The sequence below is a fragment of the Patiria miniata genome, unplaced genomic scaffold (assembly GCF_015706575.1).
Source record: "Patiria miniata isolate m_02_andy unplaced genomic scaffold, ASM1570657v1 HiC_scaffold_10, whole genome shotgun sequence".
Lineage (NCBI taxonomy): Eukaryota > Metazoa > Echinodermata > Asteroidea > Valvatida > Asterinidae > Patiria > Patiria miniata.
In genome coordinates, this window is record NW_024037048.1 from 3,841,310 (window position 1) to 3,867,683 (window position 26,374).

At 40.7% G+C, this 26,374-nt stretch overlaps 1 protein-coding gene across 1 annotated transcript in view; it reads left to right on the forward strand.

Moving 5' to 3' along the window:
• Positions 1–227: 227 nt before the first annotated feature.
• The window catches only part of LOC119740231 (WD repeat-containing protein 1-A-like), a 141,943-nt gene continuing 115,796 nt past the window's right edge, over positions 228–26,374 (forward strand). Inside the window, exons 1-3 of the mRNA XM_038215470.1 lie at positions 228–383; positions 617–738; positions 13,906–13,996. Coding sequence (XP_038071398.1) covers positions 362–383; positions 617–738; positions 13,906–13,996 — 235 coding nt within the window. The 5' untranslated portion in view covers positions 228–361. The remainder of the gene's footprint in view (positions 384–616; positions 739–13,905; positions 13,997–26,374) is intronic.

A 26,374-nucleotide genomic window follows, 5' to 3' on the forward strand; every position in this document is an offset into this window, starting at 1 on the left:
CTAAGTGTGATTTGGGGGAACAAATTCAGAAAAAATGACTCAAATGTTTGGACCCCTATACATTTTCAATGGACCGCTTTGGCTTCTCGCAGCCAGGCCTGTTTATGCGCATGCGTGCATAGTTATGAATTTATTAGCAAAAAGGTCCATGCATGGCCATGGAGCCTCGAACTGAATGGAGGATAAGACAGTGGTAACAGTGCTTTGGTTCCCGCCCCATATTGCATTGTGTACAAACGTGCATATAAGCGATAGAACACGCAGGGCACCGTACACATGCCGCTTTGAGTTCTGTGGGAGAGGAACTTCGCTTCATTTTTGCTTCATTTGAGCTGGAAGGAACCGCATCCACATTGCAAATATGCCGTTCAGCTACGTGAGAAGTGAGTATATGGATAGTGATATCCAAGACCATTATCCACACAAACAACTGGTTGAGCACAGGTATCATGGTGATCTAATTGTCACGGCGTCCAATCCCATTTGTCAATTTTCTTTAAAAATGCTGCAAATTTGGATCGTTGCTTACTTACAAGGTAATTTTACTCAGTGAGGAATGTGCACTATTTTTTTTTCATTGTGAGATTTCTTACGCTGAATTGTGTTTGTTTTTCAGAGAGTCTTTTTGCCGCTCAACCCTCGACGACACGAGGTTCTCCATTTATCCTCGGTGGGGATCCAAAAGGCAAAAAATTCCTGTATGTGAACGAGAAAAATGTCTTCATCAGAGACATTGAGGTATGTACACTTTCATCATTTCATTTTAATTCTTTCTGGTAATGAAACCAAGGATTCCTCAAGTACCCTAATATAAGCACTGTAGCTCGCAAGCCTGAAGAAACCTGTGGAGGGAAGTCAATGAGAAGAAATGACAGTTTTAGAGGTGGGAGGAAAAGCCCTGAGGAATATTCTGTGGAAAACGTGCGGAATCAGGTAGGGACTGAAAACCCAATCCACATAATTGGCCCGGGCGAGATTCGAACCCGGGTCACAGCGGTGGAAGGCGAGGAAAGAACCACGCTACGCCAACCTGACTCCCCTAACATTCAACTTCCCTCGCGGAGAACCTGTTGTTTATTAATGATTGTTCTCTCTACCTTCCTCAACTTAACCCTAAGGCCCCCCCCTCCCTTCCCAAAAAAGTCTCCGGTTTCTGGTATGGAGCTTGCCCAGAAGTGGTGCGATGACGCGGCTTTTTTTTTTTTACCTGTTTTTTTTTTTTTGCTTCAAAATTTAATGTCGGCTGACGACTGCAAATGGTGCCCGACTAAACTTAATGCAAATATATGGGAGTCCAGAGAGGCCACATAAAGCTTATTCTCGATCATAACCCCCATCTAAAAACACGTTAAAATTGTGCAGCAGCAGGATTCCAGTCAAACCAGTGAGTTTGGCGGTTTTGAGACATCATCTTTTATTGAAAAAAAACTTTTTCGTTTTGCCGACGCGCATGGCTACGGCGACGCGCGCGCATACCAGAAACCGGAGACTTTTTTTTTGGCCTAAAGGGGCCGGGTTATTTTGACCATCTCTCAGCCGGGGGGGGGGGATTCCGCCCCCCCCCTAAGATCTAGGCCACTGAGTGACGAAAAATTTTGAAACTCGGCACATGCATAGAGCAACTCTTCCTAAACATAGCCAAGATATTTCATGACTATAGGTCAAAGGGTTTTGGAATTATGGCTAATTAATTATTCATATGTACGAATGGCAATTCTGCTCTGTGTACACGACGTATATGCGAAAATTAAGTTTTCACGGCGCGTATAGCGCCGGAAATTTTTTCGGTACGCGGCAACCCGTGGTCCGATTTTTATGTTTTTGATATCAAAAGATGCGCAAAGCTCGAGGCTAACAACTCATAACAGCTCGGGTCGCGAAAATCATTTTTTAGAGGCTATCACGGAAAATGTTGAGGGGGGGGGGAGGGCGGATTCCGCCCCCGGCCCCTTTAGGGTTAACTCCACAAACATAACAAATGTGACTCAAACTTATATTTGAATTTCTTCGTCTAGGTATTAAGAGCTACACATCCACGCACGCTAAAATTCCTGAAAATTGTTTTTCCCGAATTTCAAATGTTGACTTGTTTCACTTGATTTTTCTATAAGGAAGGGTGAGTTTTGATAACCTTCCCCGTTTAAACACGGAGTCAAACCCGGGGAAGCCATAGCCTTTAGTCCAGGCTTGCCTGGTTATTATACCCGGACGTGTGGCCGCGTCGCCCCGGGTTGCTGGCACGAAACAAGACCAGTGCGAGTGGCGAAAGCAATTCGCCACTCGACTAGATCGCCAGCGCGTGCATACGCAGGGCCTTGCATGGAGGGTCACGAGCTGGAGGAAAGATACCATCGCGCGCCAAACGTGATGAACGCAACGCCGTTTACGCGCATGATGAGTGTTTATTTTAAACATTGAATGTTAATAGAATAAAAAAACATTTTCATATTATACACAGAAAATAACAAAAAGAAAACATCGTTCTCATACGTTGTTGTTTATTTCAAGCATTATCTCCGCGAACATGGATGGTTAAGATTATGTTTACTTAGTTCATTATGTGAAACAAGTAACAACAACACAGCTTCAAATCATTTCAGAAAAAAATTATAATGACCTAAAATTTTCTCATGAAACAGAATGGTGGAGAAATGATGTTTAATTTATGTTTAAACATGTATAATATAATATTACAAAAATATATTCAAACTTACCTTTGTTCGGGGGGGGGATAAGAATGCTACTTCAATTTTTAATATGATTGTGCATCTAATTTGGTTCGAACATTCGTCGATTAATAGGATTTGTTTTTTTAACATGAAATGAAATATTGGGCAAGCGAACTCTGTCAACCGCCCTAGCCCTGTGCAAAGTTTGTTTCGAAGTTTTTACCAGTTATTGTCTTATAGGCTGCAAATTCTGGACGGAAATTTGTTGTTTTACTTGAGCAAAATTAGTTGGCTTAAAAGTTAACAGGATTATAAGTTTGCAGAAAATTAAATGATTATCGTAACTGAAATTGAAAGCGGCACGGGTACGTTATTGTTTGAGCGCAGTGCGTACGTACTCGGTGCGCATTTCTAGCTTCAGACGCGTTGAGCAAGGTCGCATGCTGGAGGATACATTTAGCTCCATTGCTTTACGTTAATTTATTGCGCGTCCACGAGAGACAACAAATATGGCGGAGATTTATCGCACTGTGAATGGGCGCGTGTGGACGCGCTGCCGATCTAGTCTTTTTTTTCTATGTTAATTTCCTGGGCTGGAATTCGGACTTAATATCCCCTTTCTAAAACTCTTCCATTTGCGACAAATCAACCCACCTTGGACATTCGTAGTTTTTGAGTAAAATCCATATATCTATTTCGTGAAAAACTTGTGGGGTACCAAAACGGTACCCCGCAAGTCGGTGGGCATTCCTTGTGGGGTACCTCCCATTGTTCCGGTACCCCACAAGGCAGTGTTTGTACACGCACACAGACATAACGCTAGGGAAGCCACGAAATGAGGTTAATCGAACGCCGCGGTGTTTTTGCCAAGGCATTCTTGAAAATTAAGGTGAAATGTTGCTTTTGATCTTGGTCTCCCCCAACTCTCCTTTCCGGCCGTTGAGGAGGTACTTAATGTGCACGGGGCCCATACACTGGGAATCTAACTATGATAGAAATTGAACCCTCGGACTTCGCAAGAATTATGTCTTGTGCTTGAAACTGGCGTGGAAAATCACGCAAAAAGGGGGTGGTTGCGAGCGTTTAGTATATGCACTCAGAAAAGGGAAATTATGTAAAATTTGAAAAATAATATTGAATTTAAGTGGAAGGGAAAGTAATTACACTGAAACAGAATCTCAGTATGCTGCTGCTACGTAGAAATCGAAATCACTTGAATCAAGGAGATATTTCTGATTTCTTCCGTGTTTAAATGCAAAATTCGGTAACGGGACAACAGTAAAGACCAGAAAAGTTGCGAAGGCCACCAAGGGAAAAATGAGGACACAATTACATTGGCAATGATGCATGGGATTAAAACTACAGAGGGACCAACAAGGCATTTTCGCCGTTCCATTTCTGAGCAAAAGCATCTACGACTAATGAGCCTGGGTTCCAAAACCAGGAATATAATTGAGGTAACTAAGCATTGTAAACAGTGGCGAAGCAATCAATTGTGAAAGGACCCCAACGGGCGTTAATGACGTCGAAAAAAATTCAACTGAGAGAGACCCGTCATCTGTGTCAATGATTCTGCTGACGAAATCGGCTTGATCATTTTGTGCCCTGGGTATCCACTCAACATCAATCAATGCGAACTGAATTACTGAGACAAATGTTTAAAACATTGACGGCCAGATTGTTTAGGTGTGGTAATATTATTATACTTCCTGGTCGAGAGCGATCTGAGCATGGTCTGAAAATTGCTTAGGACGTGGGATGACAATAAAACCGTCGTCCAAATAGGATACCGCATGACCTCCAATGTGTAACCAATAGTTTGAGAGCTGTGGTGAATATGTATGGTGCCAACTGCCGAGGTGAGCCCAAAGGGCAAAACAGTGAATTCGAAATATGTCGACCCCGTTAATTCGACAAGTAAATCCTAAATAACGTTGAAAAACGGGGGCGATGTCGAAATGATGACAGCCCCATTTTAAGTCAAAGGACATCATGATAGCATTTGCGGAGAGAAAGTGAAAAGTTGACTCGCAATCATCCAATTTAAAGTGCTTTTTGTGTATGTACATGTATTATGAGCACTGAAGTCTGTTTATCTTCGAAGCCGATTTTGCGACGGATAAGAGTCTGGTTATTTAGGATGTATTTCTCTAAAATGCAGGAGGAGGCGCGGGTCTGCCCCCCTCTGCCCCCTCCCTATCTTTTGGTCTCCACCCCCTCAAATTCCATACAAAAATGGCAGTAGCAAAATGATCGATGGTGACGTCACATGCGAACTGTCTCACCCGAAAAAAATACTCGTGAGAAAGGGGAATTTGCACACTCTTGGGTGATATAGTGTGCATGATTGTGGGATTTTGTCAGCATTCCTCATTGAAAATATGGTAAGAGCCCCCCCCCCCCCCCCACCTCACCTATTGATTTTCGGAGGCCTAAGTGATCAGATAAAATAACCAATCTATATTTCGGCACGCTTCCCTGCAAAAAAGATCTGGATCCACCCTTGCTACCCCCCCCCTAAAATATAGGCTCTATAACCGCGTCTATAAGCCTCGCCGATTTATTGTTGCTGAGAAACATTTCAAGGGGTTCTTCTATGAAAGGAATTATATAACCGTTCTCAATGATGGAAATGATCATACCAGGAGCACTATCGCGCCCAGATTGAACATGTTGTTTTAACTTGCCTGTAACTGGTAATTGATCAGGCTATAAGGATATCGATTTTTGGGATGTTTGTGAACAATATACCAAGGGCGGATCCAGAACACAATTTTTTTTGGGGGGGGGCCAAACTTTTTTTGGACCCCCCAAAAAGTGGGTCAAAAAAATTACTTGGATTCTAGATGCTTTGTGGTGCGATCTGAGGCAATTTCTGACGACTTTAACCAATGTTTTTTTTTAGGAAAGGATGGTGGTGTACTCATTGCCTGCCTTTATTGCAATGTCACATAAAAAACAAAAAAAATGGTCTCTTTTTTTTGGGGGGGGGGGCATGGCCCCCTTTGAATCAAAAAGTTAAAAACAACCATTTTGTTTAAAAAGTTTACTGCGTGTTTTTGTTTACACCACTCTAGCTATGTTATGTTGGTACTTCGCTCGTACCCCCGCCCTGCAAATAGGACGCTGGGATACTCTGATGAGCTTCACATAATCTTGTAAAGGAAGTGGCCTATGACCTAGGTATAAAGCATCTGGCTGCAGTTGTTCAAGACCGCAGTTAGACAATGTGCGCAAATGCTATCCGAAATCTTCCCATAGAAATGCGCACATTCCATACCGGATGTGATTTCTGTTTCATTGCGGACCCGGGACAAAAATTTGAGCGTCGCATTAATGCAATCCGATCGTTCGTGATTCGAAACGGAGCCTGAGCAAGATGGGAATTGTAAATTTACAACACAGATAAGTTTTACAGAATTTCCTACATTATTACGCTTTTCGACGAGAAAAAACGTCTCTCAACTGGAACAAAAGAGTAATGAATCAGTCGTAATGGCCGTTTCGAACCTTGCAGAGTCATGACCTTGATGACGCGCAGGTCACTGGTCACGCAAAAACCAACGAATCAGAGTGTGAATTCATCAGAGTATCCCAGCGTCTTGTTTGCAAGGCGGGGGGTACGAGCGAATGTTGGTACGTGCCTTTTGCGAGTGGGATATGTGCCTTTTGCGGGTTGGATAGAGCGATTCGCGATGTGGCGCAGAACGCACCTGTGCCTGTAGTGTAAATTCAGGACTCAATTTCAAGGCGCTGCTAAGCACACGATTTTCTGCCATCAGAAGTCAGAACCTTGTTACGATCAGTATTAATAATTGACTAATAATGTAATACCGACCAGTAATGTAATAAAATGACCAGTAATGTATCGACCAGTAATGTAATAATTTCTGCCAGTAATGAATTAATTGAAGCGACCGGTAATGTAATAACAATTGACCGATAATGTAATAACCATACATATCTTACTAATTTGGAACAGTTTGAGGAACTTGTGCTATTAATGTCTGTTTTTAGTGAGTTGGCACACTCCTCCAGTAACTGGTTTGGAACAGAGTGTTTTTTTCTCTTCCCGGACAATTTTTCTCCACAACGTACGTTATTCTTATTTGTTTCACATAATGTTAAAACCGCTTGACCTTCTCTTCCGGTATTACCAGCAGTGGAATGAAAGTGAAATATATCCTTACAAACATATGGAGATTTTCCATGGGGGGTCCATGGGGTTGGGACCCCATGTACCACATGTGCTTCCCATGCAGCATGCATTTTTTTCATTTTTGATTCTCCTGTCTGTTGTCGACAAGATGTCCCCTTTAAATGTCATTAACTTTTGTTTTTTGGAAAATTTGCAATTTATAAACTGAAACTTTGAAAATAGCACAAGGAGAGAAAGATTAACACTGCAAGCCAGGCTTAAGGTATCAACCATGAGCCATTCAATTTATGAGGTCTCTCCACCGGTTCTGTCCACCGATGGTAGGGATTAACTACGTGGAGCGCTCGGATAAATTTCCATTGATTTAAATTTTTATGAGTTTCATTTCCATCCATCCCGCCCAAAGTGTAGATCCATTGATACTCCATGGATTTACCCAGCATAATTATTTGGGCTCCGTGAACAAAGAAAGCCTGCTCCAAACAACGGCCAGAAAAGGAGACCTGGGGAGACCTGGACTGGTTTCCGGCCAATCCACTGCGTATACCGAATGATCCAAAGTTATCGGGGGCGGCAACCTCGTTTCCATGGGTACGATCTTGCTGTGCCATGTTGTTTCCCATCATGCCTTGCGCGCATCCTCGTCCCCAGTGCTTACTTTATCCAATACCAGGGTGAGAGAGCAGGTAGTGGTGGGCGCGTATTGCTCGACACCCTGCAGGGGACGAGGTAGGCCTTGCGTGATCTTAACCCCAGAATTTGTCCAATTTAAACGTGTCAAAATATGACACATTTAAACCTCAGACTAGCTGCAGTCGATGTATATAACGCACAACGCCATCTTTAACATTTTGAAAGTTGTATTTTGAAGAATCAATCCTTTCAAACATTAGTTTTCCACGTCGCGTTATTTAGCAAGGATTTGTATTACATGTACGTACCTCTTTCGTACCTTTACAACCGAAAATACGGGTTTTTGTGGGGCAAAAAATCGAGGCCGCCATAATTCAACCTCGTCTCCAGGGTGTCCAGCAGTAGGCGCCCACTACTACCTGCTCTCTCACCCTGGTATTGGATCATTTGCACGGTGCAAGATTTTTAAACACGTATGCAAATGAGGAATAGTCTTTTTTGTATTTTTGTATGCGGCGTCTGGGGTAAAAACAGCATCAATTCGTACCGTCGCACCGTAGGTTATGGAAACACGATTTTTGGGGGGAAGTTAAAATGTTAAGATCTTGCCCGCCAATATGCAGTATCACATTTTATATTAATATAAGCAAACTGGACAGGAAAGGAGTGTTTTTAGAATGGACGTTTACAATGATCGTAATGCACGTTATCGTACAACACGTAAATGCACGTTGGAAATAACAACACCAACTACGCGATATAAATCCATTACTAGCAAATTGCAATATCGAATCAGGATACAGGAAGAAAGTTTCCTATCCAGGGCTTACTATTGGAAACGAGGTTGGAAATAAAGTAATCACTGGGGACGAGGTTGGCCATGTTCGTATAAGTGACAGGACGTGCAAAGCACGCGAGAGCATTATGGGCGTGCCGTCTTCGAAATGCGCGCGCTGAATAGCCAGTCAGCGTCGTTTACGTGTTCATCACGGCAGGCTATAGATATAGATCACGACCAGGGGTTTGCGAAGGAACGCGCACGCGCCCATGGAGCATACCAGCATACCAGCAAACAGCATACCAGAAAGAATAATTTCAAAGGGAGTTTAGTATCTTTCAACCAAGTATTTTTTCAAGAATAATTACGTCAATTACTTTTTGAATAGCTACAAATGATTAAGCTTTAAGCAGTTTGTCATCTTGCAAGGAAGCATTCGACACACTGCTATACAATCTACCCCAGTCAAAGACCCAAACGAAAACGACAAGTGTTTTAATAGGAGGAACGGGGACGTTCTAATGAAAGCAATGATATTATGGGTCCATAGTCGTTATATTGGCAATGCGGCGCTATTTGGGAAAATTCCTGTACGAAGTGCAATTTATCACTCGGGCTGCCAAAGCTTTTCTATTAACAGTAACAACTAGTTTTACAAACCCATTTAAAATATGGGTGAATATCAACACGTTAAATACTAAGGCTATTGACTAATCACAGTTTAGAAATTACAATAATATGCGTAAGGTACTCGCGTACGGCTTATAGAAATGTGTTTGAGGACAAACACCGATGAGCTGTTTCGACCGTTTTAGCAATAACTGCCATAAAGGAGTTTCCTTCACGTCGAATGAACCTGTACATGAGTATTCTATATATGGTGGTCTAAATGTCGATCCAATGTAAACAAAAGCATTTTTTTCATGACGTCATGGTGACGTCGCACATTAAAAAACCTCTGTATCTATCAACGATCTAACAAATCTGTTGCAAAAAGAATTTTGAATTTACCACGTTCCGTTGATGAGATATGAATAAAAGGTCCAAAATATGAATAATTCATATAAAATCGCATGATTACGTCATCGTGACTCCACTGCATTTTTTTTGTCTATAACACTTCCCGGAATACCTGCACATCGAGTTTGAACCCGATCGGACCTCCGTTTTTGTAGATATAGGGACTTAAACTATGCAAGTTTAGGATGACGTCACTTGACACGTGATGGCGTCATGATGATGTCATAATTCCACCTGATCTTCAGATGGTAGTTCTAGTGTGTGCCAGGTTTGAAGTCAATCGGATTTGAAAAAAAAGTCCCAAAGTCCTGTGTAGAACGAAACACGTGTTATCCTACGGGGAAAAAAGTGGGGGAGTGGAAAAAAATTACAAAAACAAGAGCTGTTTCGGTGTGTACACCAAAACAGCTAATGAGCAGCGCGCACGTGGGTGGTTGGAAATGACACTTAATCTTCAATAATCCTACATCGAGGCCAAGCCAGTCGTATTTTGTTCTCTACACGTGTATACTTCGTGCACTGTTCAGAAATAAACTCACTCTGTGGGGGAAATACTTGCATATAGACATTTCTGAAAACGTACCCGCCCCGTGTAAACTGCCGAAACGTGGCAGCTATTAAGTGAGGTTCGAACTACACTTTAAATCCCACTGTGGTTGACTTGCCTTTTGACGGTGGCGTAAATCCGAGTCGGCGAATGAAGAAAGGGAGGGGGTGACCAAAGATCCTAATATTGCCCTGTCGCGGAAATACGACAGGGAATGGGGGGACTTGTCAACACATGACACTAGGGGCGAGAATTATTGTCTGGAAAACAAGAAAAAATTTATCAGAACGCGTACGCTTTCAAGCAGTCGTCGGGTTGGGTCCGACCATTCAAATCACTCGCACAAAATCCAAAGTTCCTCAAAAACATTCCAAAGCAGTAAGAAACATAATTATGCTTATTAATATTACTGGTTAATTAATTATTGTTTTACTGGTCGATTTTCTGCACTGGTCAATTTTTTTAATTACATTACTACTGTTCGCTTCTTTTGTCACTTTACTGACAGAAATATGCTTTACTGGTCGATATTACATTACTGGTCGATTTTTATCACATTACTGGTCGCTTTATGTTATTGGTTAATTATTACAATACTGGTCGTAACCAGCCTCCGTCTATTTCATGGAGTCCGTAAGCATGAGCACAGCAAACGCTTACTTCATAGGGGAAAAAAAAGCTTAGTGACGTCACAATAGAATCTCAATGCAGCACATCCACGCCGAAGCAGCGCCGTGATATTGGACCCATGACTCTATGAAATACAGACTCATTGGTAGTATGGGGCCGTATCATAAGTCCGACGCCTCATAGGTCCGACGCCTCATAAGTCCAAAATTTCGGACTTATGAGGCGGCGGACTTAAGCGGCGTCGGACCTATGGGGCGGAATAAATAAATGTTATGCCTCATAAGTCCGACGCTTCATAAATCCGATGCCTGATAAGTCCAAAATTTCGGACCTATGAGGCGTCGGACCTATGAGGCGTCGGACCTATGAGGCGCCGGACTTATGAGCGGACCCCGGTAGTATTGCGCATACCTAAGTGAATATTGTAACCGTCTAACCAATAAACGAGTAAAAGGGACCAGATTACTCCTGTAGGAGTCAGCATTTCATATAACATTGGAAAAGTATAGGTTTTCCCGACCAATTTCGAGAAATGTTCATTCACTTCTGAAAATCGGTCATTCATTTTTGTCTGAATTTGAATGCACGTCTTTAATCCCATTCAATTCAACGAAAATTCAATCGTTTTCATTGCCTGTGCATTCGGTTTTGAGAAACAGACGACCACTTACGTTAAACGTGCATTCATTTACGCAAGCATTCTAAATTGATTGCAGGTACAGCTAATTTGATTGACTGTTAATGAAAAAGAAACCCCTAGTTGTGTCTAGTGCCAATGGCATTAAACTAATAGTGAAATAGAATGGCAAATGTTTGAAATCGCCGTCTAAAAGCGAACAAGAAGTTTTGTAATCGTATCTGAATGAACATAAACGAAAGGTGCTGCTCGATCACTTAATTGATCGCACTGAAATGGAATCGAATGCTCTGGTAGCAAAAATATAGGTTTTGTCGGTCAATTTCGGCAAATGAGCAGCCAATTTAACCACTACGCTATTCTATTTCGCGCGAAATCAAATGCTACTGAAAAGGGTCATTCGATTTCGTTTTATGACCAGTCAAATGTACTGTTGCGTCATTCGATTTAACATAATAATCATGCAATTTAACAATTCAACAAAGCAGCATTCAAATTTGCAGGAGCTTTTTGAGGCGTGTGTTTAGTCATTCAAATTCATTTTTGGGCAGTCATTTCTGGAATTTGTGCAATCTAAAAAACGCTTTGTTAAATTTTTGTTTCCTTAAGAATGTTGAAGGCATAAATACGGTTCACTTTTTGGCACTTGAGTCACTTTGCCGATATACTTCGAAGAGAGCTTTCGCTACAGTTTTACACGCATATTTCCAGAAATGGCAGCTCGTGGTCGCTACGCTAGAGTGGCCCAGGTAGATCGAGAAGGGTTGATTGAGGCCTTCGAGGGAAACGAGCAAGACTACCTTCAGCTTGCAGTCAATTTGAACATCAACAAGTCCACAGCCAGATCAATTGTTGCAACATATTTGAGGACTGGAAGGCGAGAGACGCTGGCAAGAGGAGGAGCAACCCACAGCGAGATGGATGATGACATGCGAAACCATCTGCAAGGCATCCTTGACGCTAATCCCGTCTTGACACTTCAACAAATGAAGGCTAGTTTGAGTGAGCATCTGCCAGAGAAGCCCCAGGTTTCTACTGCCACCATAGCCAGGGCCTTGGATGGGATGATGATTACACTGAAACTAGTGGAGGACGTCCCTGATGCAAGAAATTCCCCTGAAGTTCTTGATCAACGCGTCCAGTATGGTGAGTGGTTCCTGCAGCATGGTGTTCTGGCGCATCTAGTCTTCATTGACGAGACAGGTTATAACGTCTGGACTCGACGCTCCCAGGGTAGAGCTACACGAGGGATCGCTGCAAGACGAGTCGTCGACAGACAACGAGGGAGAAATTGCAATGTCACCTTCGCTGTTTCTAGTGAAGTAGGCTTGGTGCACCACCGAATCGCATTCGAAACTGTGACGCGAGAGAGATTCGAGGAGTTTCTTGCGAACACAATTCAAGAGTGTGATGCAGTTTTCGCAGACGACGAACCCATTTACCTCATATACGACAATGCGAGGCCTCACGTGCGAGCCCAACTCCCTGAAGGTGCCAACCCAATGATCCAGCTGAAGCGCCTCCCTCCCTACTCCCCATTCCTGAACAGCACGGAGATGGCACACTCTGCATTCAAGGCTGCAGTTAAACGCATCCTTGGGTTACCTGAGTGGCAACAACGTGTCGGAGACAGACAGGCTGCCCAGCAAGCAGGAATGAACATGCAGCAGTGGAGATGCGATCTCCTTCAACAAGCAGCCATCCAGAGCGTTGATGTCATCACCCAAGTGAAGTGAATGCAGTGGTACAACCATACCCAAACATATATGCCAATATGTCTGGCACGCCAACAGATTGATGGTTGAGGAAAAAACAACATAAACAATAAAAAAAACAGGAAAAACATAAAGAAACACCCCATTCAAACACAATACAAAATTAGGTCTTGGTCAGTTAACCAATAAAGATCCCCCCCCCCAAAAAAAAAAGAATGAAGAAGAAAACAAAGAAGAAGAAAAAACCTTATTGGCCCCATGTAAAGTCTACTGGAAGCATAAATAAAGAAAACAAGGTTTGCCTGAATTAAAGTGAAGATACGAAACAGTTGCCTAGTACAGTTTATCTGTTTATTTGTATTTCTTTAGTCGTACTTATTTGAATTCTCTTTAAGCGAAATTGATTGCCTCTTTACGAAATTGAAAAAAAATTAAGTCAGTAAAATCTCAAGTCGAACCAGCTTTGCTAAATTGAATGATGATTGTGTGTCACGAAAAAGAATGACGATATGCTAAATTGAACACAGTGCTAAAGGAATTTGAATGCCTCAAAACGAAATTGAATGGCCGAATTCTGAATTTGAACTGGAGAGGCAAAATAGCTTCAATTCGAACGCACAGAAATTAAATTGGCTGCTCATTTGCCGAAATTGACCGAGAAAACCTATAAAACTCGTGTTTAGAGCGATTCTGAAATTCAGTCGAAAATAACTTACCGATTTTCAGAAGTGAATGAACATTTTAGGAAATTGGCCGGGAAAACCTATATTTAAGCCAGCCTGCCGGTGTTTTATCGATTGTTTAAAACCACCCAAGCGACGGACTCTCGACCAGTAGGAATGGGTAAACTGTCTTTCATTTGGTACCTCAATGACAATGGGTTGTAGTTAATTGTTGTAAATCAATGAAAATGGTTGTATTAAGGCAAATGGTGTATATCAAAAGATATGGTAACAGCGTAGGCAAAGATTAAAATCAACTTTAGAAATAACGTGTACTACCGACCAAATGCATTTTTGCATTTTTTGTCCAATTGACCGCGAATTCCGCTGACTAATGTTGAAATTTGTGTCATGTTTACTTCTTGATTGATTTGCAATTCATTTCTCTGTATCAGAATCCTGCAATATGCGACATGTATTGCGTGCCCGGAGAATTTCTGACCGTAGCCAAGTATGCTCCCAGTGGTAACTACATAGCATCTGCAGGTACGTGTTGGGCGTGTTTGGGTTTGTACAAGAAGCTGCTACGCTGAAAATACAAATATATTGTGTACATAGAGCTATATTATATTAATATAGCTCTATGATTGTGTAGCATTGCAGTCGAATATCTTGTTAAGAGTTGACATTTATTATGTATGAAAAGTATTTTGAATGTGGCAATGGTTGTTTGAGATATCGCTATAATACACGAGGTAACGGGCAACTGTCTTGTTTTGGCAACAATAGGGTTTCAAGTATTCCTACTTTACCTCCTGTCACCACTCCAGAATTTGGTTAAATTATATCTTTAATATATAAGAGGAATGGCAACCCCGGATCCTATGGACACACCAACAGACAGAATGAAAAACGGGAATAAAACAACTTCTTACTTTCTTCAATTATATTTGAAAAAACAAAACTTCACAACTTCTTCTTTACATATATACAGCACATATCTTACAATTCAATTCCTCTAAGTTCACTAGAATTCGATAAAACTCTTATCTTCAGTTCAGTTCACTTCAACTCGAAATTATTATTTCCAACAATTATCAAATGGTTAAATGCTTGGTTTCTCTCCGGTGTATTCTTATTCGTTTACAAACTAATTTCAATTACATTAAGAATTTACTTTTCTGAGGTACGCTAAAGTTTTCCAAATTGCACCGGTTATACTTATTTCGTGTGACTCACAGATTTAATCAAACTTATTTTTGATACTCTCCAAACTGATGTTGAGCCACAAGTTGCCCACTAGGTTGCAGGACTGGTCTGCATACACGCTACATCAGTACCATGCTTCAAAGCCTTGTCTACGGCTGCTGCTAGTCAATGGTAGACTCCTCTCCAGTCGGTGTTACTGCCGACGGATCACTCAATATCGAATAAAGAGGTCATCTAAAATAAATATAAGATCCAAAACCTTTCGAGTTTTCTCGTAATACATAAACTTAAACATCCCTACCATTCTACATGATCTGATTTGCTTTCCAAATCCTCAAGAAATATCTCGTGTATACTAAAATCCTTACTTCGAAATTCTTAATCATAATAGGTGACTTTTCCGTTATCAAACTCTTTAATCCTAATTCTCATGTTCAAACAAATTCTTAACGTCAAATTCAAGATTTGTCGTTAATGATCAAAATTCTACATTTCTACGATCTTTGACTTTTTTGGGTCGTTTCAAAATCATGCTATAACTTCTAAAGATCAATCCAATCTTCATTTCAAAATCAACTTAGTCACCATCCATCCCAGAGATCACTCCAGTAATAAAGATTTATACAAAACTCCATAGATCAACACTTACGGTAATTTATCTGGGCGAATACCTGGGGAGGTGGACGGTTGCTATGAAATGTCAAGATGACCGGGACGCTATGACGCTGGAATTTGGTCTTGATATACCAAATTCTGAGAAACGGAACTGAACTTTCCGTTTTCCCGCAGGATTAAATTGATCCAAAAGCTAAATCTGCTGTCATCAGATTTTAGGTGCAGGGCAAGCTGAAACCGGTCTGGCAAACACGATCACTCTCTCTCTCCCACCTTCACTCTAGATCGTCTCTCGATCAGGTCTAAAATGTCTTCTCCCTCTCTCAACAAAATTCACTCACTTCACAACATGGAAAAAAAAGTCCTAAACGCTGCATTTGGTTCAATACAATACGATCTGTTGTCTACTAATTGGTGCGGTTTTGTTCAACGATTAAGATGCACTTTCTCAATTACCATGGCCTATGTACAAAACGTTCTTACGTAAGATGGGATGGGGGTTTTGCGACTCGACTACGCCTAGGTTGTAAGTGGCTGCGGAAAGTCTACGCGGGAATTGAATAATACGTTATTGGTTAAAAACTTTAAGACGGATCCATTCGAAGCGGGGTAACGTATACCTTCGGTATCTCATTAAAAATACAACTCGCACGGCACAATAAACACACGGAACGCGTTAAAATAATCTAGGTTTTTCGGTTGCACTGTAACACCTCATTTTCCTTTTTGAGTGGTCGAGCACAACCCGACCACTCTTTAGATCCGTTACGATTAATCTTTGAGTGGTCGGGCACAACCCGACCACACTTTGAATCTGTTACAATTAATCTTTCTTTCTTTCTCTTTTTTCCGTACAGCACGTTTCCGCGGGTTTTCTCCTAAGCGGTTAATGATATGAACTTGTAACTTTCAATATAAATCGATCCTCATCCCAAGTGGTGCATATTACTCTGACGTTATTATGACGTCATCGGGTGTCAAATTACAAGCGATTTTAGCTGAAAAAGTGACTAATTCAGGCGCGGTTCTAGCCCCCCAAAATAAATTCCTTAAAAAAAAAATTGCATTAGCAAAATAGAAGGATTGTGATGTACATGTGATGTACACGGTCTCCCCCTTAATAAATAGTCGTGACAAGGGTGCATTTGTAGTTAATATAGTGTGAATGATTGTAGGATTTTATTGGCGCTCCCCATTGAAAATATGGCATGAGCCCCCCCCCCCCCCCTCCACCCACCCACCTATTGATTTTCGGAAGCCTAAGTGTCTGGAGACAATAACCGGTCTACATTCTGGATCCACCCTGCTAGCCCCCCCCCAAAAAAAAAAAAAATATTGGTTCTAGAACCGCACCTGGACTAATTACGTTCATCGATAACTCTTGAACAAGGTAATCAATGATGTTTGTACTCTGTAATCAGATAGACCATTAATTGATAAACATTTTTTGAAATGTACGTAAACTCGCTTGACCTTTACTTCCGGGTATACCGGGAGGTCAAAGTTAGGTGAATTCAAAATGAATACGTTAGCCTGAAATCAAAACAAAGCTAAATTTCTTCCGAACGGTTTACTGTACAATCACAAAAAACTTGTGTGAACTTGTACCATGTTAGAAAGATGTTGTTACGTCATCATTACGTTATCATTACATTACAAGCGATTTAAGGGCAAATTTTGACAAAACAGTTTGTGCTATATCTTTTGAAATAAATAGAGTATCGTGTTCGTTTTTTCGTGAGGTTGTAAGACTATGCCGTGAGAAACATTTCTTGTTCCCGGACACAAAGCCGCTGACCTTTACTTCCGGTGTTACCGGAATTGCAATGAAAACTGAATATAACGCCAAAACGGAAGCATTTTACTACCGACATGTATATTATGCAAGTTTTTAGTGAGAAATGCAAGTCAAAAAAACAGTGTGATGACGTCATAATCCAAAAGGGCGCCCCCTAGCGGCACATAAAATTGTGTTTGTTTTCTTCAATCTAAAGAACATCGGTTCCAATTTTACCAAATCGCCCCTTGATATTCTTTGATAAACCACAGATAACTTGGTACGGTTCAAATTCATGACGTCATCAGACCGGAAGTTACGTCGATGAGCATTTGAAAATGATCATATTTTAAATTGAATTCTATCATTTGATCCATGTCGTATATCTTCGTAGCCCAAATAACGATACCATAACAATAAAATGTTAACCTTTTGCTTCCAAATACTAGTGACGTCATGGAACTGGAAGTTGGGTGTTATAAATACTTACAGTTATATTTTCCATACTTGCATATGTTGTTTAACTTCACAAAAAAACATTTATCCACTCCGAACTAAATCATTATTACTTCCTGTTTTTTTTAAGAATGACGTCATCAAGCCAGAAAGAACTCGTATGTGTACATAAAATGTTTACGGAAATTTAGCAAACCGTTAAAGATGCATTTTTCAGCAAAATTATTTATTGTGATGGAAAGGATTTAATTTCGTGATCCTTTGTTGTTACATAAACATATTCATAACTCAACTCGGCAGTTAGTGGAGCTGCTTAGGTCCATTTTTGGCCAAAATCGTGCACTTTGTGGTAAAAGCATGAAATTTGGCATGTGGGGTCGGAATGGGCTAGAAATCATTTTCAGATCGGGACCCACCCATCCTGCATTTTGCCCATTTTTGGGGAGGAGCTAATTTTTTTGAAAAAGGGGGTGCAAACAATAAAAACTGTATTTAACTTCCATTTTGTAGTTTTTCTATGCTTTGAAAATAACATAAAATAAGACATTCTAGCTTGTAAACACCTGTTATTTTCCACCCATTTTGTGGGCGTGGCCTAAATGTGTAAAAGAGGCGGTATATATTAGCAGTTTGGTTCAAATATATAAAAAATATCATTCAGTTGGGTGGTAAAATCTTGAAAATTAGCATGTATAGTCGAAATGGGCTGAAAATCATTTTAAGAGGTGGACCCATCTTGGATCTTGCCATTTTGGGGGCGGAGCTTGATCGGTTAAAAGGGGAGTGCAAACAAATAACAGTTTAGAAAAACTGTATTTAACATCCATTTTCCTTTGTTCTTCATGCTTTTAAATAAACAGAGACATGATAAAAAAAATCCAACATTGTAACACTTGTTATTTTTTACCCTTTTGGGGGCGTGGCCTAAATATGAAAAGGAGTCCTCACATTAAAGCAGCTTCATTCAAACGAGTGAAAATCAGCACTTTTGCTGGTAAAACACAAATTTTGCATTGGTTAACTAGGTTTGCCATACACTGTAAAGATAAGTTTAAAAGGTTGCAAGGACTTTGCCCTTTTAGGGGTGGAGCCACATTTTAAAGTAGAGGGCTGAATATTTGCATAGAAAGGCAAAATGGTAATATTTCTACTGGGTATACTTACTCAAAGTGGTTTCATGTCCTTAGATGTACCTGGTACATACAGCCTAGGCCAAAAAATAGTTCTGTTTCCGATAACATGGCATTTGAAAATAGGGTAGGAAGGTAGGGAATTCTTGTGGGGTGCATTCTTTTTGTGTTGATCATATGTAGGTGTCTGCGTGTATTCCATGGTAAAAGGCGGTAATTGATGGTTTTTGTTTAATTTTTTTCATTGTTCCCAAAACAATATTAGGGTAGGGGCTTTCAAAATAGGGTAAGTGGGGTACCGGAAGCAGAATAATTATTTTTTGGCCCTATGTGTAAATATTGAAGCAATTGCCAGGAGCCAATGGCTGTGGATTCTCTCTTCATTGATACGACCACACTTTATTGAAAGTTAACCCTATCACGCTATCAGGACTGGGGTGTTTTGGATCTGCTAAAGACCGCATTGCTGTTCCCCCTCACTCCCCCATTGTAATTCCTATATTTTTGCGTGAATTTCCTAAAATTCGGCACGAATGTCGGTTGGCCAGTACTCTATATGATGTCATTTTGGTAGATACCACATTTAGAGTGCACTTTCGAAATTGACTTCATCTAATTTCATTTTGTTTTACAAACACCCAATTGAATTCAAAACGTCTGCGCCCAGAACGGGTCCATGGCTTTTCTGCGCAAAAAAGCGAGGAGTAAGCGCTCTGGTGATTTAATATAGCTCTGTGGGTACAACCCGATTACAATGTTGAAATGGTCACAATTTTCTTCTGCCCTTTGTTTTCTTTTTTTTTTCTACATGATGCTCCGCTTCTTTTCTTCTAAACAGTACCTTGTATAAACATGAAACTTTGAACAAAGATTAACCCTTATCCAACATCTTCAAAAGTGGCCATCGCTTGAACGAAGTCTTGAACAAAATAAAACTCATGTTGATATTTTGTAATCAGATAGACCATTAATTGACAAACAATATTGAAGTACATGAAGTTACTTGACCTTTACTTTAATACGGGGCTTACAAAAAGTGAATGGTGTTGTCATCGCCTGAAAGAGCCCCCCCCCCCCCGACTTTTTAAAAACCATTCATCAACATTTTTCCAAACTTACCCTTGCAACTTTTGTGGAAAAAATGTGATTAACAGTTTTTGGGGAAAGCTAACAACATTCTACATGTTTTCATGGATTTTGATGAAACTTAGATGCAGTGACCCTTGGGTGCATGAAAAGACACAATTCTTCATGGAATTACTGAGGTCAAAGGTCATCTAGGGCTCATTAGAGGTCATTGTTCAAATATGCTTCAAATGTTTCTTTGTCTATAGAGTTTGATGGATCAGTTTAATGTCACTTAGAAGTTGGATGGAGTGCTCCTTGGGTTGGGGTTCATCACAACTCTTCCAAAATTGGAGGTCAAAAGTCATGTAGGGGTCATTTGAGGTCGTTGTTTAAAAATGCACACAATGTCAAGAACATTTTTTTAAGAACACAAAATATATAGGCGACACATGCGATAAGTCTTGTATTAATTCGTATTAAGTGGCAATGTTTTGGGCACAAATAATGACACAAATAATGTTATCAACAACATTGTTGCTGTGATGTAAAGATACTGTGCTTTCAATACATACATTTATTCCTTCCTGCATGTACTTTGTATATTTTGGAATTGTTTATCAAAGTGCAAGCATAGTTTTTAAGAAGCTACATAATTTCTCAAAAATTGTAATCCCACCTTTTCAAACATTAAGATATTACTTTCCATGCAAGTCCAAACATCCATATAATATAAATTCAGTAGAACACACTGCAAGGAATTGACGCATACTCAGCGCATATTTTTTAAAGTTTTTTTTCCATGTTTACAAGCCCACATAAAAAGCACTTGCAAGAATAGGTGAAGTCCACCGTTGCCCCCTCCCCCCCCCCCCCCCTGATGCTGGTAGTGTTTACAAACAAGGAAATGCCGCAGCTGCTGTAACCTATGTTACTTGTAGCCAATCACACTAATTAAAATAAGAAATATTTAATCTTCTATAATATTCAACCCCCTACTTTAAATTGTAGCTCCACCCCACCCCAAGGCAAAATCCTTGCAACCTTTTTAAATTTATATTTACTGTGTATGGTAAAACATAGTTAACCAATGCAGATGTTGTGTTTTTAACAGCAAAAGTGATGATTTTCCCTCGTTTGAATCAAGCTGCTCCAATGTGCGGCCTTCTTTTCATATTTAGGCCACGCCCACAAAAGGGTAAAAATAACAAGTGTTTGAAAGTTGGAATTTGTTTTTTTCATGCCTCTGTTTATTTAAAAGCTTGAAGAACAAAGGAAAATGGATGTTAAATACCGTTTTTCTAAATGTTGCACTCCCCTTTTTAACCAATCAAGCTCCGCCCCCAAATTGGGCAAGATCCAAGATGGATCCACCCTCTTAAAATGATTTTCAGCCCATTTTGACTAAACATGCCAATTTTCAAGATTTTACCAACCAACTGAATGGTATTTTCCATATTTGAACCAAACTCCTAATATATACCGCCTCTTTTACACATTTAGGCCACGCCCACAAAATGGGTGGAAAATAACAGGCGCTAAAATGCTAGAATGTCTTATTTTATGTTATTTTCAAAGCATAGAAAAACTACAAAATGGAAGTTAAATACAGTTTTTATGAGTTTTTATTGTTTACACCCCCTTTTTCAAAAAATCAAGCTCCGCCCCAAAAATGGGCAAAATCCAGGATGGGTCCCGATCTTAAAATGATTTCTAGCCCAACTTGACCCCACATGCCAAATTTCATGCTTTTACCCCAAAGTGCACGATTTTTCGCTTAGCAGCTCCACTAAGTGTTTCATGAACAAATTGCCTGCCCGACCACTCTGCGTTTGTAACAACAAACGCGAACCTCTAGTCTTTATTTTTTTTTCCGTATGGCACGTCTCCGCGGGTTTTCTCCTAAACAGTATATGGAATGAACTTGTAACTTTCAACATACATCGGCCCTCATCCCTAGTGGTGCATATTACTCTGACGTCATGATGACGTCATCGGTCGTCAAATTACAAGCAATTTTCGTTGAAAAAATGATGATATTCTTTCACCTATAACTCTTGAACAAAACAATCAATTGTTTTCCAACCTTGTAATCAGATAGACAATTCATAGATGAACATTTTTTGTCGAGTACGTTAACTCGCTTGACCTTTTTCTTCCGGGTCCACCGGAGGGTCAAACTTAGGTCAATTCAAAACGAAGTCTTTAGCCTGAAATCAAAACAAAGCAACAATTCTTCCAAACGGTTTACGGTATGATCATAAAACCTTGTGTGAACTTGTACCATATAACGAAGATGTTGTACATTTTGTTACGTCATCATGACGTCATCAGGTATCAAATTACAAGCGATTTAAGGGCAACTTTTGACAAAATAGTTTGCGTTATATCTTTTAAACTAAATAGAGTATCGTGTTCGTGTTTTCGTGAGGTTGTAGACTATGCCGTGAGAGACTTTTTGGGTTCCCGGACACAAAACCGCATGACCTTCAAGTGCAATAAAAATCGAATATAACTCAAAAGCGGAAGCATTTTACTACACACATCAAATTAGGAAAGTGTTTAGTGAGGAATGTCAGACAAATAAAACAGTGTGATGACGTCATCTTTCGAAAGGGCGCCCCCTAGCGGCACATATAATCGAGTTTCCCTTCTTTAATTTAAAAAAAATCCTTTCAAATTTTACCAAATCGCCCCTTGATATTCTCTGATTAACCACAGATAACTTGGCAAGGTTTCAAATTCATGACATCATGAGACCGGAAGTTACTTTAAGGAGAATTTGAAAAGGATCATAGTTTTAATTTAATTCTATCATTTGATCCCTATCATATCTTCGAAGTCCAAATAATGATATCCATTACAATGTTCACCTTTGGATCTCTAATGCTGTGACGTCATCAAACCGGAAGTTAAGTGTTATTAATACCTCATCAAACCGGAAGTTAGTTGTTATTAATACAAACAATTATATTTCCCATATTTTCATACGTTATTTTAACTTTACAATGAAAAATTACCCTCTCCGAACTTTATCAGTATTCACTGATGACGTCATCAAACCAGAAATAACTTTTTTGTGCACATAGAATGTTTACTGAAATTTATCACATCGTTAAAGATACCTTTTGATTGTACTTGAAGGGATTTAATTTCGTGATCCTTTTTTTTTTCAACATAAACATATATTCCTAACTTAACTGGGCAGTGTGTAATGAAAAGGCTGTCCACCCGACCACTCTGCGTTTGTAACTCAACAAACGCAAAACTCTAGTTGAGTGGTCGGGCACAACCTGACCACTCTCTGTTATTGTTCTGGTAAATCTTTCTTTTTTTTACGGACAATATTTCTCCGCGGCTTTTTTCCTAAACGGTATATGGTATGAACTTGTATCTTTCAATATATCGACCCTCATCCGAAGTGGTGCATATTACTCTGACGTCATGATTACGTCATCAGGTGTCAAATTACAAGTGATTTTATCTGAAAAAGTGACCAATTACTAAACATTCAATGATGTTTGTATTCTGTAACTCAGATAGACCATTAATCGCTTAACAGTTTTTGTCGTGTAAGTGAACTCGCTTGACCTTTACTTCCGGGTCTACTAGAAGGTCAAAATTAGGTGAATTCAAAATGAAGACGTTAGCCTGAAATCAAAACAAAGCAACATTTCTTCCGAACGTTTCACGGTATGATCACAAAACCTTGTGTGAACTTGTACCGTGTTACGAAGATGTTATAAATTTTGTTACGTCATCATGACGTCATCAGGTATCAAATTACAAGCGATTTAAAGGCAAATTTTGAACAAAATAGAGTATCGTGTTCGTTTTTTCGTGAGGTTGTAGACTATGCCGTGCGAAACATTTCGTGTTCCCGGACACAAAACCGCTTGACCTTTACTTCCGGTGTTACCGGAAGTGCAATAAAAACTGAATATAACTCAAAAGCGGAAGCATTTTACTACAGAAATATATATTATGAAAGTGTTTTACTACAGACATATATATTATGAAAGTGTTTAATGAGGAATGCAAGATGCAAAAAACAGTGTGATGACGTCATCATCCCAAAGGGCGCCCCCTATCGGCACATAAAATAGAATTTCCCTTCTAAAACAATTACAAATAAAAGATTAGTATACTTAAATTAATAATAAACAGTAACAAAAACACAATTATTTTTAAGACGAACAATTATCTGTGTAAAGTAGACACGAAAAAGTAATTGAAAAACTGAAAGAAATTATCATTATTATTAAGGAAACAAGCAAGAAAAACGGGAAAGCCCAAGCAACCGGCGAGCAGAGCAAACAACAGGTCGAAACCCAAGCCCAAGCGAAGCGCCGGCACCACGTGACGCCGCCGCGGCACACCTATTGGCTGTGTACTACTGCCAAACCGGCAAACCGCGGCGACGAAACACGAGCACCAGCACTCCGCCCGAGCCCAAACACCAACCCCGCCTCTCCGCCCGCCGGCTACTCAATCTCTCCCGTCTTCTTGTAAACAAAATCTATTAAAGACAACCAACCAAACAAACAAAACAGAAAATTCTTTAGAAGTAATTTAGTTGGAAGGTGGGATCAACATAAACAAATTGTACAAAAAAATACGAACAATCAAGACAGAAATTAACGCACCGAAAAAGATCATTATATCCAAACAAGATAACAACAAGATCAATGACAAGAATGAAAAAAGAAAATACACAGACATCAAATGCAAACAACTAAATGTAATCGAGAACAAAACAAGAAAATACATGATCAATAAACTGAAGTAATTTTCACCCAATAGTAAATTATAACAAACAAGTGCAAATAAGAATTTTACAAAAATGACAGAACTATATAGAGGAATAAGACAATATCAATTATACAATAGAAAAAAAAATGAACAGAAAAATAGTACGCAACGAAATGCATAGAAACATCTGTGAAACTTAAAACAGTATTCAAGGGGGAGGGTAAGGAGGGGGAGGGTAAGGAGAGGGAGAGGAGAAAGGAGTGGGGTCACCGGCATCTCTGGTGTGGGCATGTTACACGCCCACTACCGGTAAGCCCCGGGTGGGAAAAATAGGGTCGTCGAGTGGGCTGTGCAAAAAGCACAACGTCCCGCTTTTGGGTCGGCGGGACAACCCACGCAACGGCGACCCTGGGAAGGGGAGGGGATGTATTTACAAAGGAAGGGAAAGCAAAGAAAATAGTGATCAGATCAACCACGTTATCTTATTGTCGGATACAGTAAAGAGAGAATCGTTAATGTACCATTTTTTGAGAAAAAAGATCAAGGGATGAGTTTAACCGGTGGTAGTGATATTCGATGAGGATTTTAGATTTTAGACGATGAGACCAGACGAGAAGAGGATCGGAAAAGGTAGAAGAGCGATAGGACCAGTAGATAACATTTTTTAGGCTGACGATGAGGAAATTAGCGAGTTTGACCGCGTCCCGGTCCCGACTCCTGGCGTTTGGGATCAGGATCCAGTAGAGGTCAAAGTTGAGACGGAGATCCGGAAGAAGACGGGACAGCAAGGCGTGTAGAAGGTTGAGGGCGGGTTGGATGGCAGAGCACAGGATGAAGAGGTGGACGACAGTTCCTTCCTCTCCACACCATCCGCAGGACGGGGAGATATCCGGGTTGAGGTAATGAAGAACAGGGAGAGAAGGCAGGAAGTTATGAAGAAGTCGAAACTGGACGTCGCCTTCTTTTTTGGAAGTGGGAAGCTTGTAGATTTGAGTCCAGGGGATGGAGAAGTCAGAGTTATTGAAGAAACCGATGCGATGCCAGTGAGTGATTGTAGTGGGAGGGTGGCAGTTGACGGAAACGTTGAAGATATCGTAAAGGGTCTTGGAGGATAGCGAGAGACCGTTGAGGTCGGGAGCGATGAAAAAGGGGATCGGATTATCCGGAAAGCAGGGGACGGTGCGGAGAGGAGTCGGAGGAGCTAGCAGACCACAGGAGCCGATGAGAGACGGAAAAGACGAGCGGAGGGCGAGACGCAGGCGGCGAAGCAATCTGTCAATGAGGCGGAGGGAGGGACGACGGAAACTGGACGGGGCGAAGGGCAGATCTTCGGCTTCCAGCCAGCGACCGGTGGAGGGATGAAGAAGATGACGGACGATCCTGATCCCGCACGACAGGAGTCGAGAACAGGTGTTCCCATCGTCAGCCGCGTGTTCGAGGAGAGTGCTATTGATAGGGATGTTGATAACATGACTGATCTGATCCGATGGTATTTCGATTCGAGCTCCGGATGCCTTCCAAGCACGCAGAAGCTCGCCGTAGAGTGGAGGAATGCTTATATAGAATTTGGGATCGAGATCAAGTTGAAAGAGTTGGAAATCAAAGTCGAGTTTTTTGTAACGACGGAGAAAGTAGCTAACCATGGTGTAGGCAGGATGAGGACACAGACCGAGAAAGCGTTGGATAGTGGACATTCTGTAAGCGAGCGTGCGTGCTTGGAGGCATGCAAGACCGAGTCCGCCTCTGTCGGGTGTCTGATAGAGAATTTGTTTTTTGAGATAATGTCTCTTCCCGGACCAGACGAAGTCGACCAGCTGTTCCTGGAGTTCGCTCAGGACATTTTCGGGTGGGGAAAGAACGGCCAAGATATGAAAGAGTTTAGAAGCAGCGAGTTGATTGGCCACGAGAATTTTACCTTTA